Below are 20,554 nucleotides of genomic sequence, written 5' to 3'. Positions count from 1 at the left end.
AAATTAGAACAAACATCCTACTGAGTGATTTTGCAGAACTACCTTCTATTTATAGAGTTGCTAATTATTTGGCATTATTGCAGCAAACCAGCCCATGAAATAGATGAAACATGATGACTGGGTTCCAGCGCTACACAAGGGACCTGCTTCAAACAAACCACCATGCCAATCAGATTACTTCTTCCATGTGAGGGTGAAGAGGTGACCCTTCTGGATAAGATGGTGAAGGTTTGCTGCGTTTTGATGAACAGTGTGATAATAAAAACAGGGAAAAATGAAACCTGCTCCTGTTAAATATTCTTAAGTCTTGTGTTGTTAAAATTGCTGTATTTTTTCAAAAGATACAGTAAATAAAGTAATGTTAGTAGTGGGTGATATCATGTAAACACTCATGATTTTGTGTAAACATTTTGTCATTTGTAAACTATAAATGACATCATCATTGTAACTGATGTGATGTTCTATAAGGTGGTTTTAATAAAAAAAGAGGCAAAAATTAGTTTGTTTCTTTATTCAACTTTTGAACAGTGGTACTCAGTCAGTACATATTCAGTAAATGCAAATTATTTACACGGCAGTGCACTACAGGCATAAATCTAGACCCCTAGATAAAACATTATGGGTCATTCCCACAACCCACAGCTTCACTGTGTTCCAGCAAAGTATCCAATAGCAGTGACAACTCCTCCAAAGTAGCAGGTGGGATTTTTCTGTTTTGAGGACGGCTCCTTTTCCCTGTCACTACAGATGGTCTGTTTATGTTTTGATTGCGAGCCTTTTTTTGGGCAGCTGAAGAGGAGAAGTCTATCTTATGGCCAACCTCTGGCTGTATATTGGTCATATTACCCAGCAAAACCCAGTATGCAGGTTCATCTGTAACAGTCCTTGTGCCACAGATCAACACTGTTGCTTCTACTTTAAACAGAAGAGCAGAGACATGGCTGCAGGTCTCTGCGACTCCGGCCATACAGCTGCAGTGGGCGGCTTCAACCTTCCCTGTGATGCTCACAGTGACCCATGGCTGCAATGCTGGTTCATTCAGTCTTTGAGAGTGCAGGACCTGAAACACACACAGACAAAGTTCATTTAAAGACAAGAACTAATGAGCCATGGCCGACACAAATGTGTTTTATCTACTTTATCATAAATGTAACAAAGTGTTTAGAAAGTTAGCACATACATGTAATTTTTCATTTCTTTATGTGTCCATCTATAGAACGCTGCATGTTATATTCTAAATCTGCCTGTTCTCTGTCAGAAACCTGCCTGCAGAAAATGAACCTAAAGTATGTAATGCAAGGATGTCATCACTTTCAAGATGGAGAAAGCATAAAGTGACAATTATGAATCACTTAATATGATAAGGAGATTCTGCAGGTCATTAATCAATGTATAAAACTAAAATAAAATGTATTTTTAGTGACACAGGATACAAACATGGAAGCAAGATGTATAATTAGGATTATTTATAATAAATATGAATAAATTAGTGCTTACCGGAATGAAAATGTCTGGAGCACCAACAGATATTTGGAGATGGAAGAGAACTGGATATCAGCTCGTCTCACAGCTGCTATCCAGGCTAGACTCCTTCGTTTGGTAACATCGATACACGAGCTGCCTCATGTTGCTTCCGGGTTGGGAAAGAATTAAAAGATAAACCCTTTTCAAGCTTATTCTCTTGCCGGTCGTGCGATCGAACATTGCAGACGACCACACAGCAAGAACGAACCATAATAAATATGAATAAATTAGTGCAATTTCTTAACCATAAAGAATAACTAAATCCTTTAGGACAGTGTCTCATCAATGCACTGAACTCACTATGTTATACACCTAACAGCCTCCACATGTTCTCACTGTAATTTCCCCTCATGAATGGATTTATGCTGCACTAATCTGAATGTTTGCAGGGAAATCAAACGCATTTCACTCGCAGTACTCGAGCTGACTTACCTTTGCTTGAATGACGACTTGTACGCGCTGCCTCCACAGACAAGGTACGAAAATATGTCAGGCTACGTCAATAGCGGTTGGTCTTCAGGGTTTCTACTCCACGGCCGTATTTCATACGGGTCTACATTTCCAATGCACGCTATTTTCTGCAAGTACCGCTGCTTCGCCTCTGGACGCAATCGGTCTCTATACAGTCCGTTCTCTTTTGAGCTGCTTTTAAGCATCTTTCTTGTAGTCGTTGTTCCAACACAGTGTGTTTGTTTTGATTCGTGGACCCCGAAAATGGCGCTGCGCTCCCACAATGATTGCGGCGTGACGTCAACTCCAAAGCCCTATTGAAAATTTGAAGAACCACCAAAAAGAACGGAGTCAAAGGAGCTTGCAAAGAAAAGCGTCTGGAATTCTCTATGTTGCTTGAAGACGTTTCACCTCTCATCCAAGAAGCTTCTTCAGTTCTAAGGTCAAATGGCGGAGAGTCCCAGATTTAAACTTAGTGGGATTTTCCCCCCAAAGAGGGAGAAAAGGACCCCCTGATGATCCTCTAATCACATGAGCCAAGGTGTGAAAACGGGTGTGGGTCCCAATCAGCCAGGGTTTCGGGTGAGCTCTTTGTGAAACCTGGCCCCACCTTATCATGCGATATCCTGAGGTCAGATGGCCCAGGATGTGAGTGGGCGTTAAGGTGTCTGGGCAGGGAACTCAAAACTGGATTATAGATGGCAGACAGTTGGTGTCGTAAACCACCGCCTCTGTTCAAAGATGGTCACAGTGGACATAGATGCTTCTTTCACTCCTCTTTTAAACCATCTGTCCTCTCTGTCCAAAATGTGAACATTGGCATCCTTGAAAGAGTGTCCTTTATCCTTTAGATGCAGATGGACTACTGAGTCTTGTCCTGTGGAGGTGGCTCTTCTATGTTGTGCCATGCGCTTGTGAAGTGGCTGTTTGGTCTCTCCAATGTAGAGGTCTGGGCATTCCTCGCTGCACTGTACAGCAAACACCACATTGTTAAGTCTGTGTTTTGGAGTTTTGTCTTTCGGGTGAACCAGTTTTTATCATTTTTGTCATTTGACCTTAGAACTGAAGAAGCTTCTTGGATGAGAGGTGAAACATCTTCAAGCAACTTAAAGAATTCCAGAAGCTTTTCTTTGCAAGCTCCTTAGTCTACGATGACCTGCATCACAGACATATTGCCGTACATTTTGGGAGGAACACCCTTCAACTGGTGCGGGAGTATGAAAGGGAATCAAGGAAACTAGCGGATTATAGGAACCATCTCCATTTCAACCTAAGATGCAGACAAAGCAAAGTTGTTCCTAAGAGCTTGCGCCTTGGATCCACTGTCAGGGGATACAGAGCAGACTTGATTCTACAGAGAGCAAAAAGTCAGCTTTTAAGTGAAAGGATAAGACAGGTCCACTTCAGTATAGATGCCCTCCAGATCAAGATCAGCCAGACTCTGCAGGAACTGGAAACCCTTCTACCCTCTCCAATCTTAGAAGAGGTTTACAAGTTTGTGGACAAGGCTCAGCGGGCCCAACACTCTAAAGGAAAAGAAAGACAACGCAGGAAATTTCACATCTTGCTTTCAAAAACACACACTCCTCAGTCTGAACCTACACAACTCAAAGAAGAAAACACAACTGAAGACAGTCAGGAGAAATGGGTAAAGAACTTTTCAGACCGGAACCTCACTGAACCTGAAAAGAAAGTATTAGCCAAAGGACTCAATTTTGCCGTTTCCCCGCAACAGTTGCCCATAGTGGACCTCATCACAGCCACAGAAACCGCCATACGGATTAATAAATTATCACAGACAGAAGCAGAGCAAATCAGGATGAAAGTCTCAGCCACCCTCTCCAGTGCCAAAATCCCTCTATCCAACCTTACAATACAAGAAAAGAAGGCCGTCGCTTCCCTGAGCAAAGACCACAACATCACTATTTTACCAGCTGATGAGGGAAGATGCACCGTGGTCCTAAACACTACAGATTACAACACAAAGATTACTATGCTCCTCAGTGACAACAATACCTATGAAGCCTTAAAGTGAGACCCCACAAGCAGCTACAAAAAGAAAGTTATAGCTTGTCTTCAAGACTTTGAAAAGGACAAAATCATTGACTGCCTTACATATCACCACCTTTACCCAGGGGATGCCATACCCTGCATCTACGGACTTCCTAAAATCCACAAGGAAGCGGTCCCACTCAGACCCATAGTCAGTAGCATAAACTCAGCCGCTTATAACATTGCAAAACACCTTGCTACCATCCTTGCACTTCTCATGGGGAACACCCCACACCACATCAAGAACTCCACCGACTTCACCGACAAGGTTCAGAAACTTACCAGATGAAACCATGGTGTCGTTTGATGTAGTCTCTCTCTTCACTTGCATACCCACCACGGAGGCCGTGGAGACTGTCAGCAAACGACTACAAGAAGACAGCTCCTTAGAAGACAGGATCAACTTCACACCCGATCAGACCTGCACACTGTTAGACCTCTGCCCATAAAAATGAGCCTCGTGTTCACCTCATCTCTCAGCTCACTAATGAATTTATGGTCTCAGTCACTAGTCACTAGTTTGAAGTCTTGTTGAGGAGAAGGAAGCACGGGAGGATTTAGGTTGGAACTACAACCCACAAAGCACACAGGTCTGGCCCGGATCTGGCATCAAACTGGCACTTCTGACTGACTGGTGTCATGGCAGGGTGTGTGTCAACCAGATGTGGGCCAGGTCTGGCAATGATGGCACTATTTATGTTCCTATTTCCTATTTTAGTTAGAAGACCCATGTTGCAATGCTATACTGCTATGGTAGCCAACGTTTCAAATGCAGGTTTGACAGGTTTGTGAGTGTACACTTTATCCAAAACCTAGTGAGGGTTTACTCATGTTTACCACTGGGTGGCGGCAGCTCAGGAGATAGAGCAGGTCACCCACTGATCGGATGGTTAGTGGTTTGACCCTTGGTTCCTCCAGTCTGCATGTCAAGAGTGTGAATGTGTAGGAATGTAGTTAGGAAGTACTCAGTTTAGAGAAAGTGTGTGATTGGGTGAATATGGCATGTTGTACAGAGCATTTTGAGTAATATGGGTGAGTAAAAAAGTGTTATATAAGAATCAGTCCATTCACTGTCTGAACAGAGTTTTGCCATGTTCATTTCACACCATTATGTTGTTATTACATGGCTTGATTAAGGGACACATTAGGCTGACATCTGGGGCCAGAGCTGAAACTGTTCTGGGCCAGCAGTGTGTCTTCAACTGGCCCGTGGCTGCACACAACTTACACATGGCCCATATACCGCAAAGAATGACGTCCCTTTTTGTGGCCCAGATCAGGTTTGCCAGAGGGAATCCACACATGTGCCAGATCATGACCACAAGTGTGTCTGCAACTGGTCTTGTGCTGGCCCATGTATGGACCACCTCTGGCAAACCAGATCTAGGCCACCAAAGGGTCATCATTCTTTGCGTAAGTGGGCCATGTGTAAACACATTGTGTGGGCCAGATCTGGGCCATACTGATTTTGCTATGTGTGAATCCACTTTATATGGTAAATGGCCTGCATTTGTATAGCACTTTTCTAGTCCCTAAGGACCCCAAAGCGCTTCACACTACATTCAGTCATTCACCCATTCACACACACATTCACACACTGGCGATGGCAAGCTACATTGTAGCCACAGCCACCCTGGGGCGCACTGACAGAGGCGAGGCTGCCGGACACTGGCGCCACCGGGCCCTCTGACCACCACCAGTAGGCAAACATGGGGTTAGTATCTTGCCCAAGGATATTTGGCATGCAGCCAGGAGGCAGCCTGCGATCGAACCACCGACCTTCTGATTAGTGGCTGACCTGCTCTGCCACCTGAGCTACAGCCATATCTTATTACCAATGAGCAGTGAGCAGAGTCCCTCACTGTCGCAGTCAGATCTAACCCTCACTCAACACATACAGTTTGTAAACATCCAGTTTTAGGGTTTTTTGCACTGATGTAACTTGTCGTCTTGTCTTTATATGCTGCACTGGCTGTAGCAGTCAGTGCGCCCCAGGGCAGCTGTGGCTACAATGTAGCTTGCCATCACCAGTGTGTGAATGGGCGGATGACTGAATGGAGTGTAAAGTGCTTTTGGTCCATAGGGGACCAAGTAATGCGCTATACAAATACAGGCCATTTACCATTTGCCATTTAGCAGAGATGACAATAAAGTTTGACTTTGACTAATATGTTACCTTGTTGTGGCTGTGCCAGTGTTATATCTACATTCCATGTTAATAATGCAGACCCCCAAAACAGCAATAAAGTAATGGCACAAAACAAGCTCCTTGGATTACTGTGACCTGGATAACTGAGAACCTACAAAGACAAATATACAAACAAAAACCACCTTTGTGATCTTGGTCAGCGTAGTTCTTCCCCCACAAAGTCCAGATTCTCTTGGGGATCCAGGTTCTCGTCTGTTTCATGGTACTCTGCAGGATGTTTGTTGTTTTGTCTTCTGAATCCACCAGCTGATCATTGATGAACAATAAATTCAGGAACAGATGTAGGATCTGCAAACAGACCAGGAACTCATTCAAAAACTCCTGATGGACTAAGGTGGACTGGGTCATTCTAGGTTGTTAAGAGTAAAGAGACTCACCAGCAGCTTTCCAACAATCAGGACAATCATGAAGAAGGTCACACACATGCCATCATTCGAGACCTCCATGCAATCCCATAAAGACTCTAAACACAGTCCACACAAGACCCTGAAGACAAGCATGAAGGTGTGGAAAAAGTCTTCCATATGCCAACGAGGAAGCTGGCAGTCATAAGAAATGCGACAGACGTTAGCTTTGTAGTCCCACTGGAACAACTGCATGCCCGCCACAGAGAACATGAAGACCGTGATGAAGAGAACCAGAGTCAGGTTCCCCACTGAGGCCCAGACGATCTTCAAAAACATGTGGAGCATCGGCCACCAACGGGCCAGCCGAAACACTCGAAACTGGACAAACAGAAAGATACGTGAGAACAGATGATGATGGTGACGGTGATGGTGATGTTATACTAACCGGAAGAAAACTGCGCAGCAAAGATAGACCCTCAACGTCAGCCAGTCCCAGCTGCACCAGAGAAATGATGACGAGGATAAAGTCGAAGATATGCCAGCGCACCTGTAACCACGACAACAAACAATCACAAATGTTTCTTTGAAAATGGCAGATCGCTGAACTGTTGAGAAGAAACTACAAATTTGACCTGGAAGTATCCATGCAGGCCCAGTGCGACAAGTTTGATGATCATCTCAGCTGCAAAGATCACACGGAAGACCTGCACAGTTCAAAGGGGTCAGAGGTCACAGGGTAGAAGCATGTTTTGCATCCAATTCATCCAACCATCGGCAGACAGGCGGACGAAAAACCTCGAACACACCGAGTCCCGTGCAGAAGTAGAAGTTCCAACAAAACAATAATTTTCCTGTGAAATGTCACCCATGTAAAGGTAGATCACTCTGACCAGGCATCACTGTTACTGCAAAGACTCACGGTGTAAATAAACCTCAGCAAAGCTCCCTCTGAATCCCAGCTGATCCTTACTTTTCTCGAGACTTGCCAGAGGTTTATACTGTACCCCTGTTACATTTTTACCTCACTGTGCTGCTTTTCCTCTCAGTTATGCAGGTCGTTTACAGGTTTGTACCGTTGGTTTGTTACCATTTGTGATGTAGTTGCTCTGAGTGGACATTTTAAACCACTCTTGCTAGGTGGCTGAAGAACCCACTAAAAGCATTCATCACTAAATTGGTCATGGAGGCACATCGAAGAAGAACATATGGTCCCTCCGACTGATCAAGTCTACACCAAACTAAGGGAGCAGAATGGAAAAGTCCTAATTTTAGCCTGCAGTGAAGAAGCTGCCATTAAATTAACCAAGTAGGAGATAATAGGATCTGCAGACACTTCTTCAACACTCACCAGCTCAGCGATGACCAGGGTCTCCATGAACTCCTCCATCATAGGGTAATGTTCCATGGCTGTGAAGATGGTGCTAACAATGATGCAGATGATGATGACCAGGTCAAAGAAAGGGTTCATGATAAAGGTGTGAAACTGCTGTTTGAGCCATCGCCAGCAGCCACAACAGTCCCCCTTCAGGAAGGCGTCAGTGCAGGTGCAGCACAAAGGCCGGTGGTGCTCCTCTGCCTCTGCAACACAAAGCTACTCTGTGAGGCCACAAACTGTGTCAGCATTAAGTTGTCTGCAGAGCCTCGGCTCTTCGCGTTTGTCTGTGACTGCTCTCAGTGACAGAGCGTGTTGTCCTGTCCCAATGAAGGAAGGTGGAGGTTAAAGAGGTGGAGGTAAATATCTGTTTACCTTCAACGTATTCTTGCTTAGTAGCTCGTATACTGGCAGCTGATGTCTTCTTCTGCAGTGAGTCCTGTTGCTCTGGAGTCTCTGCCCTGCTGGAAGCCTGCTGTCCATAACAAAACACCCAAACTCAGTTATGCTAAATGACGATTTCAGCAGAGCCATCCCACAGTACTCTGAACAGTTTCCAAACAGGGTTATTTTGTCTCAGAAAGGTCATGGCTGACACAATAAGTTGAGAAGAAGCTGGTGAAAGGTTTTTGGAGGAGCTGGATTTTAAATGCACACTGGCATCAGCTGCCGACAGGTCTGCAGGATCGGTCACATGCTCGACACAGAAGGATATTTAGATGAAGAATAGGACGTGTTTGATATATGAACAGAACTAAAGCCCGATAATAGACCTACTCGTGTTATTCCAGTATATTTTGTACAGGTGTGGAATGTTTTAGCAACACTGGCAACACCTGGGCCTAGTGTGCCAGTGCTCCAAGCTGTCAGAGCTCAGCTGTTGGTGTGGCTCTCCTCCAAGAGACACACACCTTATGGTTATTTTATATTGTTTCTATTGTGTTGTTTACATATTGTTGTGATTTACATTGCTGTGCTTGAGAGTCGTCATCTACCCGAACCAAATTCCTCGTATGTGTCTGCGCATATACACGGCCAATAAAGGCGATTCTGATCTCCCTTTTGTCGTGGCCATGGAGCCCATCAACCTGCTCAATGAGGCCTGTAGAGTCTGAGGTGGGGCTGTTGGACCTCAGCCACAGTAACTGGGGTTTCTCTGTGGTTTCTCTGAGCATCAGTTCTTGCCGTGAATTTGCTGCAATGCCCAGTGTGGTATCATAATGAATCATTTGTTTATATATGCATAACAGTTATTATCAGTACAGGCGTCTTAAGTTCATGTTTATTTCTCTGGAGAAGCGCACAGAGTAGGTTGATTGTTGAGATAGGGCATTGTGTGTTGCTATACTGGCGAGGCCAGGAAAGGCGGTTGTTAGGCTGAAATTGTTAAATGTTGCCATTATTGTACTTAAATTTGTAAGCCTGGCCTTAAACTGTGTGCTCAGAGACATCCTTCTGTTTCTGTTGCCCTCCCCAGCCTGTTGAATGGTGAGGGGGGCTATAGTGTAACTGTAGGCACATCCTCAGCAGGAAGTCACACAAACGTACCCCCATCCACACACACACACAAACATGCTCGCACATGCATACACACACACACACACACACACACACACACACAGTGTTTTAACCTTTTGTGACCATAGGGGTTTTTTTTACAATGGGTGTTTGTGTAAACTGTGTGTCACACAAAAAAAAGGCTGCAAGCGGGGGCTGGTTCTTTGGAGTAATCTGAGCTCGAGGGTAGAAGGGCTGCCCCGAGATCCTCCCCTTGCTGTAGCATGTGAAAACCGATCGATTGCTGTTCTGTATTTCCTTCTTTATGGGAATCAGTGTGAACCAGCGGGCCTGCTTTAGCGCAGACCCAACAGCGGTGTTGAGTCTGTTCCAGAAGTCGAGATAAACGTAAGAATTTAGAAGAAGAGAGGGCTGTAAGTTAGGTAGACGTAAAAAAGTTGCACCTGTAACATGTGACACAAGGTTCAGCAAATAAGAAGCAACTTTATTCCCGTGTGTGGATCATTGATTCCTGCTTTTATGTTTTTGAAGGTGCAGCACCCAGTCCTGGAGAGAAGGTGGTATTGTGTTAGCACACACCTGGATGCTCCACAGCAAACTGACAAAATCTGCTGTTAAAGAGGTGCACACACTTCCTGATGACCAACCAATGAACTAAATCTGATTAGACTTGATTAGTATTTGGCTGCTCATTGCCCTCCTAATTCCTGTGGAAGCAGTGAGTCCTTACTGACCTCCTCCTCCTCTCTCCTCTTCAGCACCTCCACAATCCGTCCGAACTCCTCTTCTCTTTGTATGGCCTCGGCATCTTGAGTCTCTTCTTGCTCCGCTCGTGTCACAACAACCACTGCCAAAATGAGACTGAGCAGGAAGAAACAACCCGGGAAGAAGACGAACAGAAAGACGATCAGATAGGATTTTCCTGCAGCTCGCAACGTCTGCAAAGAGACAGACAGGTGAGAGAAACAGATGAGACAACCGGAGTAATGGGAGGAGCCTGCATGTGGTCATCGGTGAGTTACTGACCAACTGCATCAGGCCTTCCCAGAAGTCATGCATCATGAGTCTGAAAAGTGACATCAGAGACCAGAAAAACGAGTCGTAGCTGGTGTATCCGAAGTTTGGGTTACTTCCTGCTTTCACACAGTTGAAACCATCTGGACAGCACCTGAACACATAAAAAACAGTTTGTTTTTATTGTTGTTGTTGTCAGTGAATGAAAGAGACTCGTGTTTACTTACTCAGCGTCTGACTGGTTTCCACACACCAGAGGATCAGGATGTCCAGGAATGTAGTAATAGTTTTCTAGAAGGCAGACAGACATCCAAACCGTACAAACGGATCATATTTCACCTTTCTAATTTAAGGGCAGGGGTGGCAACGATGACAGGTGCTGAAGTCTGCACTACAAAGCCAGCTGAACATTTCTAAACTTTCTAATACCAGGATCAATTCTCGCAGAGCCCCAGGTCCTGATAACATCCCTGGACGAGCACTGAGGGACTGTGCTGCAGAGTTGTCTTCACGGACATGTTTAATACATCACTGAGCCAGGAAATACTCTCAATGACAGATTCAAGGTCACATTTATGCTGCAATTCTCAGCATCTACATTATTGCGGGTGATTTTAAAATCTGATAACAACAAATAAAACTGTTTTTGGACCTGAAGACTTTTCCTCAGAGGTTCATCTGATCTCACATGAGATCTCTTTCCACTGCTTTCATTGTAATGTTGGAAGAAGACCTGCGAGTCAGCCATCTGACTGTCTTAAAAGGCTAACCTGCCAATCAGGACGTGGTACGACCATCATACCTGGAGAGGTGGTGTGGTTGTGGAAATCGAACTCTGTCGTGTTTGTGTTCATCGACCAGATGACACATTTGTTCTTCAGGGTTCCCATGAAGAGCTGTAAACCAATCATAGCCAAGATGCTCAGGCAGAACAACGTCAGGATGATGACACAATCAAGCCTCTTGAACGATTGGACAAGAGCTTCGACCGTCTTCTTCAGACCTGTGAAGACAGCCCCCGCTGTGAATACAAGTCGCACGCACACACACGCACAGACACACGCACGCACGCACAGACACATGCACACACACACCTACACACACAGACACACACACAGACGCACACACAGACGCATGCACACACACACACACAGATACACACACGCACATGCACACACACGGACAGACACACAGGGTACAAAAACAACGCACCACAACACACCACAAGAACACCCACACACACACGCACGCACACACAGGACACAAAGCACGGGCACGCACAGGACACAGACACACCACACCTTGGCTGCTGTGAAGAGATTCAACAGCAGAGAAATCGTCATCAGCACAGCAAAACTTCCCCCAAATCTACGAAGCTGTGACAAGCCAATCTGAGACACAGAGTATCACGCTTCATCCATCATCAATCATTCATGGAAGCAGTGATTAAACAGCTGTAAAACAAAGGAAGACACATTTACAGCCGAGGCAGGAAAAAGCCAAAGGGTTCCAGAGCGAACATACGAAGCAAAGCCGGTGAGGAGACGGATCGTAGTGTCCCTAATATAAATCTAAAACCGTTATCAGTGACAAAGGTAAGGAGGAGACGTACACAGGAAAGCTACACAGGAAAAGCAGAGCAGCACAGCGAGCGTTCAGCTACAGGAGGTTAGCCCCGGGGCAGACCCAGGACATCGTGGAGAGATCTCGGCTTTTCTGCTTAGGCTGCTGTCCCTGCAGCCCAGCTTCAGATAAGCAGAAGAAAACTGGATGGATGTGGTGGTGAAAGCAGCAAAAAGATAATTTTCATCTTTGCAGCTGGAAAAGGCCCACCTTATTTGCACGGACATGGATCTATAGATATGAGACCACACTGACAAGAACTGTGTTGGTGTAACTGTAAAGGTCACGTCCAGCATTGAGTGGATTCAATCGGTAGATCACATTTCTTGAGTATTTTCTGAGCTGCAGTGAGCCTTGTTATTCAGGACTGAGAGGCTCTTATTGTGAAGGCTCTTTTATACTGTTTCCTGTTTTTTGGATCACGTTAATCTGTAACCAACATTAACCCCCTACGATCCGAACTCTTCCTCGGCATGCATTTTTAATTTCTCTTTGATATTTGAGCATATTGGGACCCGATGAATGTAAAAATAAAGAATTACCAGATTTTTTTTTTTACCTAATTTTTGTTTCTAAGGAAAATGAAAGCCACATATGAGGATATTTGTTTAAAATTTCAATAGAACAGTAGGAGTATAATGTCCTCGTGAGTGGATATCAGGCCGTTGCAGAGCGAAATTGAGTATTTCGGTCTAAATAACCCAAAATGTGATGTCCACACATGTGGACACCAAGTCCTAGGAGGTTAAAGAAGTGAACAAAGAGGAGCTCTTCCATTAACAAACTCACAATATAAGCAGTCCTAATTGTACCTCATCAATGAGTAGCTTGCAGAGACACCTTCAGCAGCAACAGCTTGATGTGATCATTTTCTGTATAACTAATCAGTCTGGCTCGATTAGGAGCACCTGGCTGCTGTTTACCCTCTTAACTCCCATGAAGGCAATAAGGCTGGACTTGTTTTTTTCTCAGGATCGTCCTGTGAAAACTTTCTTTTCCAATAACTGTACGTGTCGGAGAATCACGGCAGAGAAATAAGTCTCACCAACTTCATGTCAGCTGTTTTCCAATAAATCTAAAACAGATTACGCTGAATTTTGTTTGTGCAACCTGAAGTTGCCCCCTGCTGGTCATTAGAAAGAATGCAGATTCATGGCTGTACATACAGTCTGTGTGAGAGTGTGAGGTGTGTTATTGAGCCTTACAGGGTGCTGATGATGATGATGTCCAGCCAGTTCCAGGGATCTCTGAGGAAGGTGAAGCGTCCCACACAGAAGCCTCTCGCCACGACTTTCACCAGAGCCTCAAACACGAAGATTGCCATGTACACGTACCTGTTCACATAAACGTGAGACAGAGAGCTTTCACACCAGAGAAGTCTGGGCTCAGGAGAGCCCGAGTGCCCTGGAGGGACTTTCCCTGCCGGATACACGATGGACGGGTGGCAGACATGGAGGATCGTGTGCCTGGCGGGACTGTGGATCGAGGACGCTGAAGATATCTACCTATTCGGAACCATGAAAACAGGGTTCTTGCTGATCGGAGCTGGCTTGGCCCTGGCTTATCGGAGAATTAAGAAAGTGGAACCGGCTGTTCAAACCCGCCCAAGGCTGGCCGCTGGGATTGAAACGATGGAACGAGGCGTGAGTTCTCAGAATGGGCTCACTGAGTGCAGCATGGTTAAGATCTCGGAGAATCTTACGGCTGCCGTGAATACTCAGAATAAGACCTCTGAGCGAAAGTTGGATCACATCTTGGAGCAGCTCTCTGCTCCAAGATGACAAGACCACGGAGCGCAGGTTTGATAACATCATGGAGAAGCTCGCGGCTCTGCAACGGGAGATTGAGAGTCCAGTGTCGGAGTGTTAAAGAACAGCTTTGAAATTCTCATGAGTTGTCCGCATAAAAGAAAAATCACCATCATAATGCGGCTGTCCCTTCGGCGCCAGCTGTGGGCTCAAGGCTGGAGCTGAACAAAAACACCCTGATAACGACTGTGTTGAGTCTGTTCCTTCCCATTCCCTACAAGGCCACCTGGGTTGGCTGGAAGACTGTTTACTTAGCCTGATAGGGTGAAGGACACTGTCTCAGCTAAACTCTGGACATGCACACACATACATCAACACTGATATGCACACACTCATCCCCCCTCCCTTTCCAAACGGCTTCGATGCTTGTTCCCTCCTGGAGAACATAGAGGGTCTGAGACAGTAAGTGCTTCCATTATACTGAAGAGGAGGCAAACACTTCCACCGCAGATCTCTCCTAAATGGACGAGTCACACAAAAGCTGTCTCGATGGACAAACATCACAACAGGCCCTTTAAGCCGTCTCTTAATTGTCTGTATGACAAATCTGTTCACATATCAGAACACTCTGAGCATTTCCTGTCTCGACAACAGTGAGCAAAGTCAGTTTGACCTTTACAGACCTGTGTGTGCTGCTGCTGTCAGACTGAGGACAGACTGAGGACAGACTGAGGACAGACTGGCTCTTTGTCTTTGAGCCTTAGCATGGATTTAGACTTTAAAACCATTCTCATGCTGTGACTCATCGATGCTGCCATCAACAGCCCTGTTCATCACTTAGTCTTGTTTTTCTGCTCCGGATGAAAGATCTGTGTGTGTGTGTGTGTGTGTGTGTGTGTGTGTGTGTGTGTGTGTGTGTGTGTGTGTGTGTATATGTGTGTGTGTGTATATGTGTGTGTGTGTGTGTGTGTGTGTGTGTGTGTGTGTGTGTGTATATGTGTGTGTGTGTGTGTGTGTGTATCTTACTTCACCACAGGAAATTTGAACTCCAGAACACCGAAGCCCAGGATCGCCAGTAGGATGAATATACTGAAGAAAGTGTGAGAGTTCAGGGAAAACTCAGCTCACCTGGTCCAGAGAGCTAAAACCTGACCACACACAGGCTCCTGACACTATGACATCATAAAGGATATGGATGAAGAAGGGTCTTGATGGCGAGGGTCCTCAACGGGTTGAATGGACTCAGCAGGTAACAAGACGAGTCAGCACTAAACCTGTTAATGATGTTTCCTTTACTGAGAACCATGAAGGTCTGCAGAGAGACAGGTGAGGGACAGATGGGTGAGGGACAGACATGTGAGAGACAGACGGGTGAGGGACAGACAAGTAAGAGACAGGTAAGAGACCTTGCGTGATTGGTAGAAGGGATCTAGATCCTCCAATGGGGTGTTGAGAAGCTGAGGTGGCAGGTCCCCATAGATTAAGGGGAGGGACTTTCCAGTCTCCAGGTGAGCAGCTGGTTTGGGCAGGTTTTTCTGAGTTACCTATGTTACACACAGGACCTTCCCGTCATGCCGTTGATCAGCGTTATCGAGTGCACTTATTAGTTATCAGTTATTGAGAGCTGAAAGTTTGATCAGTACCCATTTATCCTTCCACGTCTTTCGCTCCTTTGCCCCAGTTACATGTTGTTGTTGGACTTCCTGTGAGGCCGTCGTGAAGTGTCTGAAGACCTCCGTACCCACAGGTGGCAGCAGAGACACCATGCTGTCGTTCTGCAGTGCTGCCCGGATCTTGTTGTCACCTAGCACCAGGGTTCTACGGGGAAAATAGGGGTGGCATTTTGGTGTTTTGATCGGACTGTCATGAGACAGGTTAGTTTCACTGTTTGAAACTAATCCTTCTCATGACAGTCCGATTATTTAGAAAACATTCATTAAGTCGTGAGCACTCTGGGATATAAGCCCGAGCTAAAGCACTTAACGGGTTTACTTTAGGGGGGCGCCACAGACCGCACACGTTTAGAAATCAGTTAAATGTATTTGTGTGAAATTAATTTTGTCAGATTTAAGACACCAGAGATAGGCAAGTAACGTGTGCAGATCAACAATGGATAATATGGAGCGATGGAGAAAGTAAGACCACGCAGCGTTTAAAGCGTGGAAGTAATCACATTACTTTGAGTTTAAATCCGTAAAAAGGGACACAAACATTAGCGTCTGCTGTACACTCTGCGTGGGAAGAAAACTCCTTTCTACAGCGAAAGATGAAACTTCAAATCTGAGCGAGCAGAGAGCACGCTGCCACGGGAATGTGACATTCACAGACAAACCGCCGGATCCCCCCGTGACATGACCACTGTGGGCAAACCTCCACCCGCCCCACTCCTGCTAAACAGGTGACAATAGATTTAGGAGCTGCTGAGTCTTTGATTTTTGTTTATTTTCTCCTGTGTTTTACTTGCATCTATTTGAAAGAGTGAGTGTAAACACACAAAAAAATGTTTTATATGCTGGATTATGCAGAAAAAATAGAATTTGCTGGAAGGACTATTGCTCTATAACGTATTCAGGTTGTGTATCATGTTTTTGAAAAGTAACTAAGTAAATGCTTTTGAAAATAAGTAATCAGTATTTAGTAACTAATTACTTTTTCAAGTAACTTGACCAACACTGCCCTACCCAGTTTAATGAGTAGTGACTCATTAAACTGGGTAGGGCGTCTTATATCTGTTATGAAACATTTTACATCACACAACCTACAGAAATGGGTGAGGGTTACAGTGAGGTCAGCTAACGTCATATCATGTTTACTTTGACAAAACCTCCAATCAAGAGGAGTTTTTGATTTTATTGTTTGATTTTTTTTAATCAACTTAACACTTTGCTGTCTTTTAAATTTCTGCCTGTGATGTTACGTAAGTTACGTAAGGCTTCCTCTTCACACATTCAGGACTCTTGACGTGTAGTTGTACCTAGAGTGCGTAGCTGAACGTGTGTTTTTTATGTGTTCATTGAGGAAAACTTTGCAGAGATGTGAATGATAAAGAACAAAGGCTGTCTTCAGTACAAAATCAATACAAATCCTTTCTGAAATCCCGTGCCGCCCACCTGATCCAGCCCTAACAATATGCTTTATCAAAAGGGAAGTTTTAAGCCTAATTGTAAAAGTAGAGAGGCCTGTCCCCTGCACACTTTGCCCCTTTCCTCTCCACTCTCAGATGCTAAAACTCTCAAATAAAGCAAAAAGTAAAAAAGAAGAAACCGTAAAAGAAACATATGAAACATTAATTTTGATCCATATAACCATAAACCACCTGCTTTATGTGCCAATAACACAGTTTTATTTGTGGTATTATTTGTATTTTCTTAGTATTTTATTACTTTTTTTTGCTATAGCAATGCTTCTAAAAAATATCCTCCATTGTCATAAATGGCCTGTATTTGTACAGCGCTTTACTAGTCCCTAAGAACCCCAAAGTGCTTTACACATCCATCATCCACCCATTCACACACACATTCACACACAGGTGATGGCAGCTACATTGTAGCCACCCTGGGGCGCACTGACAGAGGCGAGGCTGCCGGACACTGGCGCCACCGGGCCCTCTGACCACCACCAGTAGGCAACGGGTGAAGTGTCTTGCCCAAGGACACAACGACCAAGACTGACCGAGCCGGGGCTCGAACCGGCAACCTTCCGATTACAAGACGAACTGCCAACTCTTGAGCCACGATCGTAATAGTAATTATAATAGTAATAGCATTTTAGGATTGCAGTTCTACACAGAGGAAGGAGTGCAGGTTTGTGAACCAAAGTCTATCACTGTCCCACACGTTTCACTGAAAACCAGTTTAAATCAGACTTACAGCTGTGAAGGATTCAGCCTCAGCTGATTGGCTCTCCTCAGCAGCGCGCCTCTCTCCTTCGTGCTGCTCCAGAAATCAAAAAAAGACATTTTTCTGTCTTCAGTGTCCCACCTCTCTCTGAAACACCTCTGTCTGTCTCTCTGTCTGAATCTGTCTGTTTTCAGTGATCAGCTCTCTGCTCCAGCTGTTTGTTAATGGCTCCTCCCACATTAGTTACAAGACACACACAAAGGAACAGAATTGGGAACCGTGTTCTCCCAAAGAGACTCCCACATCCTGATTTCCTGGAAACAGTCTGTCTATCACACACAGAGACACAAACACACAGGAATGAAGCTGTTGGTTGTTTTATAAGAACTCTGTTCATCTGTGGATAAAAACATCTGAGCCATTCTGTCTACTGATTTCACCCTCCCCTGAAAACCCATCTGACTGACTAACTCTGCACACTTTCAGTTAGATTTCTGTCTTTTTTAATTCATTTTTGGCTTCACATTCCTCATCACCTACTTATTACTGCTTAGGTTAATAGGTAGGTTAATAAGTATGTTTAGGTTGTGTTTCATCCTAAACATCAAACTATGTCTTCATCAAACAGCTGCTGGCAATTTCTACGATTTCCATAATAAATAGAGTAAATTTGACAAGTTCACTGCATACTTTCCTATTGTGATATCCACAGGAAAAAAACCAACTATGTAATTTCTGGAGAAACTGTGGTGGGATTGTTGCTACTGGTGGACTGGTGGTCTTTGTTCTTGGTTGCAGGTAAAGACAAAGTGGAAGGGGCGGTGGCTCATAAACACAGGGGTAGTTACAATCAATATGTTCCTGTATTCAAAGTGTCGTCACCCTCATCGTTCAGGGACATTTACTTTGTTGTAATAAAGCTCTCCCTCTGAGTACGGGATCATTTTGCCCACTGCAAAACGTTTACAGTTTCTCTCTGAGATTATAGGGACATCTGAAAAGGTTGTTGATGTGTAACAACACCCACAAAAAATATTAGCATGGAAAATGCCGCTGTTCATGCTGTACTCACAACCTTGGAAACACAAGGGAGAGGTCAGCTTTGAACAACTGCAAAGCTCTCCAGAGAGTTGTGCGGTGTGTTGAAAGGATAATTGGAGGTGAGCTTCCCACACACATACGTGTGTGTATATACCTATATCTCTTTTAGTTTTTTAAATTAACAAGTAATATAAGGGACTACTATTGCAAAAAAAGTAATTAGATTACTGTTACTTTCCCATAAGCACGCTGTGTTACTGTGCTACTAAACCGTAATTTTTTTTTGTGAGAGTGTCTCATGACAATGACATAAGCGTGTGCGACATTCGTGGTAACAGACGTGTGCAGATCAACAATGGATAATATGGAGCGATGGAGAAAGTAAGACCACGCAGCGTTTAAAGCGTGGAAGTAATCACATTACTTTGAGTTTAAATCCGTAAAAAGGGACACAAACATTAGCGTCTGCTGTACACTCTGCGTGGGAAGAAAACTCCTTTCTACAGCGAAAGATGAAACTTCAAATCTGAGCGAGCAGAGAGCACGCTGCCACGGGAATGTGACATTCACAGACAAACCGCCGGATCCCCCCGTGACATGACCACTGTGGGCAAACCTCCACCCGCCCCACTCCTGCTAAACAGGTGACAATAGATTTAGGAGCTGCTGAGTCTTTGATTTTTGTTTATTTTCTCCTGTGTTTTACTTGCATCTATTTGAAAGAGTGAGTGTAAACACACAAAAAAATGTTTTATATGCTGGATTATGCAGAAAAAATAGAATTTGCTGGAAGGACTATTGCTCTATAACGTATTCAGGTTGTGTATCATGTTTTTGAAAAGTAACTAAGTAAATGCTTTTGAAAATAAGTAATCAGTATTTAGTAACTAATTACTTTTTCAAGTAACTTGACCAACACTGCCCTACCCAGTTTAATGAGTAGTGACTCATTAAACTGGGTAGGGCGTCTTATATCTGTTATGAAACATTTTACATCACACAACCTACAGAAATGGGTGAGGGTTACAGTGAGGTCAGCTAACGTCATATCATGTTTACTTTGACAAAACCTCCAATCAAGAGGAGTTTTTGATTTTATTGTTTGATTTTTTTTAATCAACTTAACACTTTGCTGTCTTTTAAATTTCTGCCTGTGATGTTACGTAAGTTACGTAAGGCTTCCTCTTCACACATTCAGGACTCTTGACGTGTAGTTGTACCTAGAGTGCGTAGCTGAACGTGTGTTTTTTATGTGTTCATTGAGGAAAACTTTGCAGAGATGTGAATGATAAAGAACAAAGGCTGTCTTCAATACAAAATCAATACAAATCCTTTCTGAAATCCCGTGCCGCCCACCTGATCCAGCCCTAACAATATGCTTTATCAAAAGGGAAGTTTTAAGCCTAATTGTAAAAGTAGAGAGGCCTGTCCCCTGCACACTTTGCCCCTTTCCTCTCCACTCTCAGATGCTAAAACTCTCAAATAAAGCAAAAAGTAAAAAAGAAGAAACCGTAAAAGAAACATATGAAACATTAATTTTGATCCATATAACCATAAACCACCTGCTTTATGTGCCAATAACACAGTTTTATTTGTGGTATTATTTGTATTTTCTTAGTATTTTATTACTTTTTTTTGCTATAGCAATGCTTCTAAAAAATATCCTCCATTGTCATAAATGGCCTGTATTTGTACAGCGCTTTACTAGTCCCTAAGAACCCCAAAGTGCTTTACACATCCAATCATCCACCCATTCACACACACATTCACACACAGGTGATGGCAGCTACATTGTAGCCACCCTGGGGCGCACTGAC

The 20,554-nt window shown here is 44.3% G+C and overlaps 1 protein-coding gene across 1 annotated transcript in view; it reads right to left on the bottom strand.

Annotated features, from left to right (window-relative positions):
- The window catches only part of LOC120716587 (sodium channel protein type 4 subunit alpha B-like), a 39,063-nt gene extending 20,714 nt beyond the window's left edge, over window positions 1-18,349 (bottom strand). The window contains exons 1-17 of the mRNA XM_040004123.1: window positions 17,727-18,349; window positions 15,501-15,675; window positions 15,264-15,401; window positions 15,051-15,169; window positions 14,884-14,955; window positions 13,314-13,443; window positions 11,788-11,854; window positions 11,289-11,489; window positions 10,714-10,777; window positions 10,499-10,640; window positions 10,207-10,410; window positions 8,330-8,429; window positions 7,931-8,160; window positions 7,215-7,286; window positions 7,028-7,129; window positions 6,613-6,960; window positions 6,358-6,523 (exon numbers count right to left, since the gene is read on the bottom strand). Of these exons, the coding sequence (XP_039860057.1) occupies window positions 6,358-6,523; window positions 6,613-6,960; window positions 7,028-7,129; window positions 7,215-7,286; window positions 7,931-8,160; window positions 8,330-8,429; window positions 10,207-10,410; window positions 10,499-10,640; window positions 10,714-10,777; window positions 11,289-11,489; window positions 11,788-11,854; window positions 13,314-13,443; window positions 14,884-14,955; window positions 15,051-15,169; window positions 15,264-15,401; window positions 15,501-15,675; window positions 17,727-17,815 (2,419 nt within the window). The 5' untranslated portion in view covers window positions 17,816-18,349. The remainder of the gene's footprint in view (window positions 1-6,357; window positions 6,524-6,612; window positions 6,961-7,027; window positions 7,130-7,214; window positions 7,287-7,930; window positions 8,161-8,329; window positions 8,430-10,206; window positions 10,411-10,498; window positions 10,641-10,713; window positions 10,778-11,288; window positions 11,490-11,787; window positions 11,855-13,313; window positions 13,444-14,883; window positions 14,956-15,050; window positions 15,170-15,263; window positions 15,402-15,500; window positions 15,676-17,726) is intronic.
- Between the last annotated feature and the right edge of the window lie 2,205 nt (window positions 18,350-20,554).

Source organism: Simochromis diagramma, unplaced genomic scaffold (assembly GCF_900408965.1).
Source record: "Simochromis diagramma unplaced genomic scaffold, fSimDia1.1 OVJJ01000482.1, whole genome shotgun sequence".
NCBI classification, from domain to species: domain Eukaryota; kingdom Metazoa; phylum Chordata; class Actinopteri; order Cichliformes; family Cichlidae; genus Simochromis; species Simochromis diagramma.
This window is presented reverse-complemented; position numbering and strand designations above follow the sequence as displayed.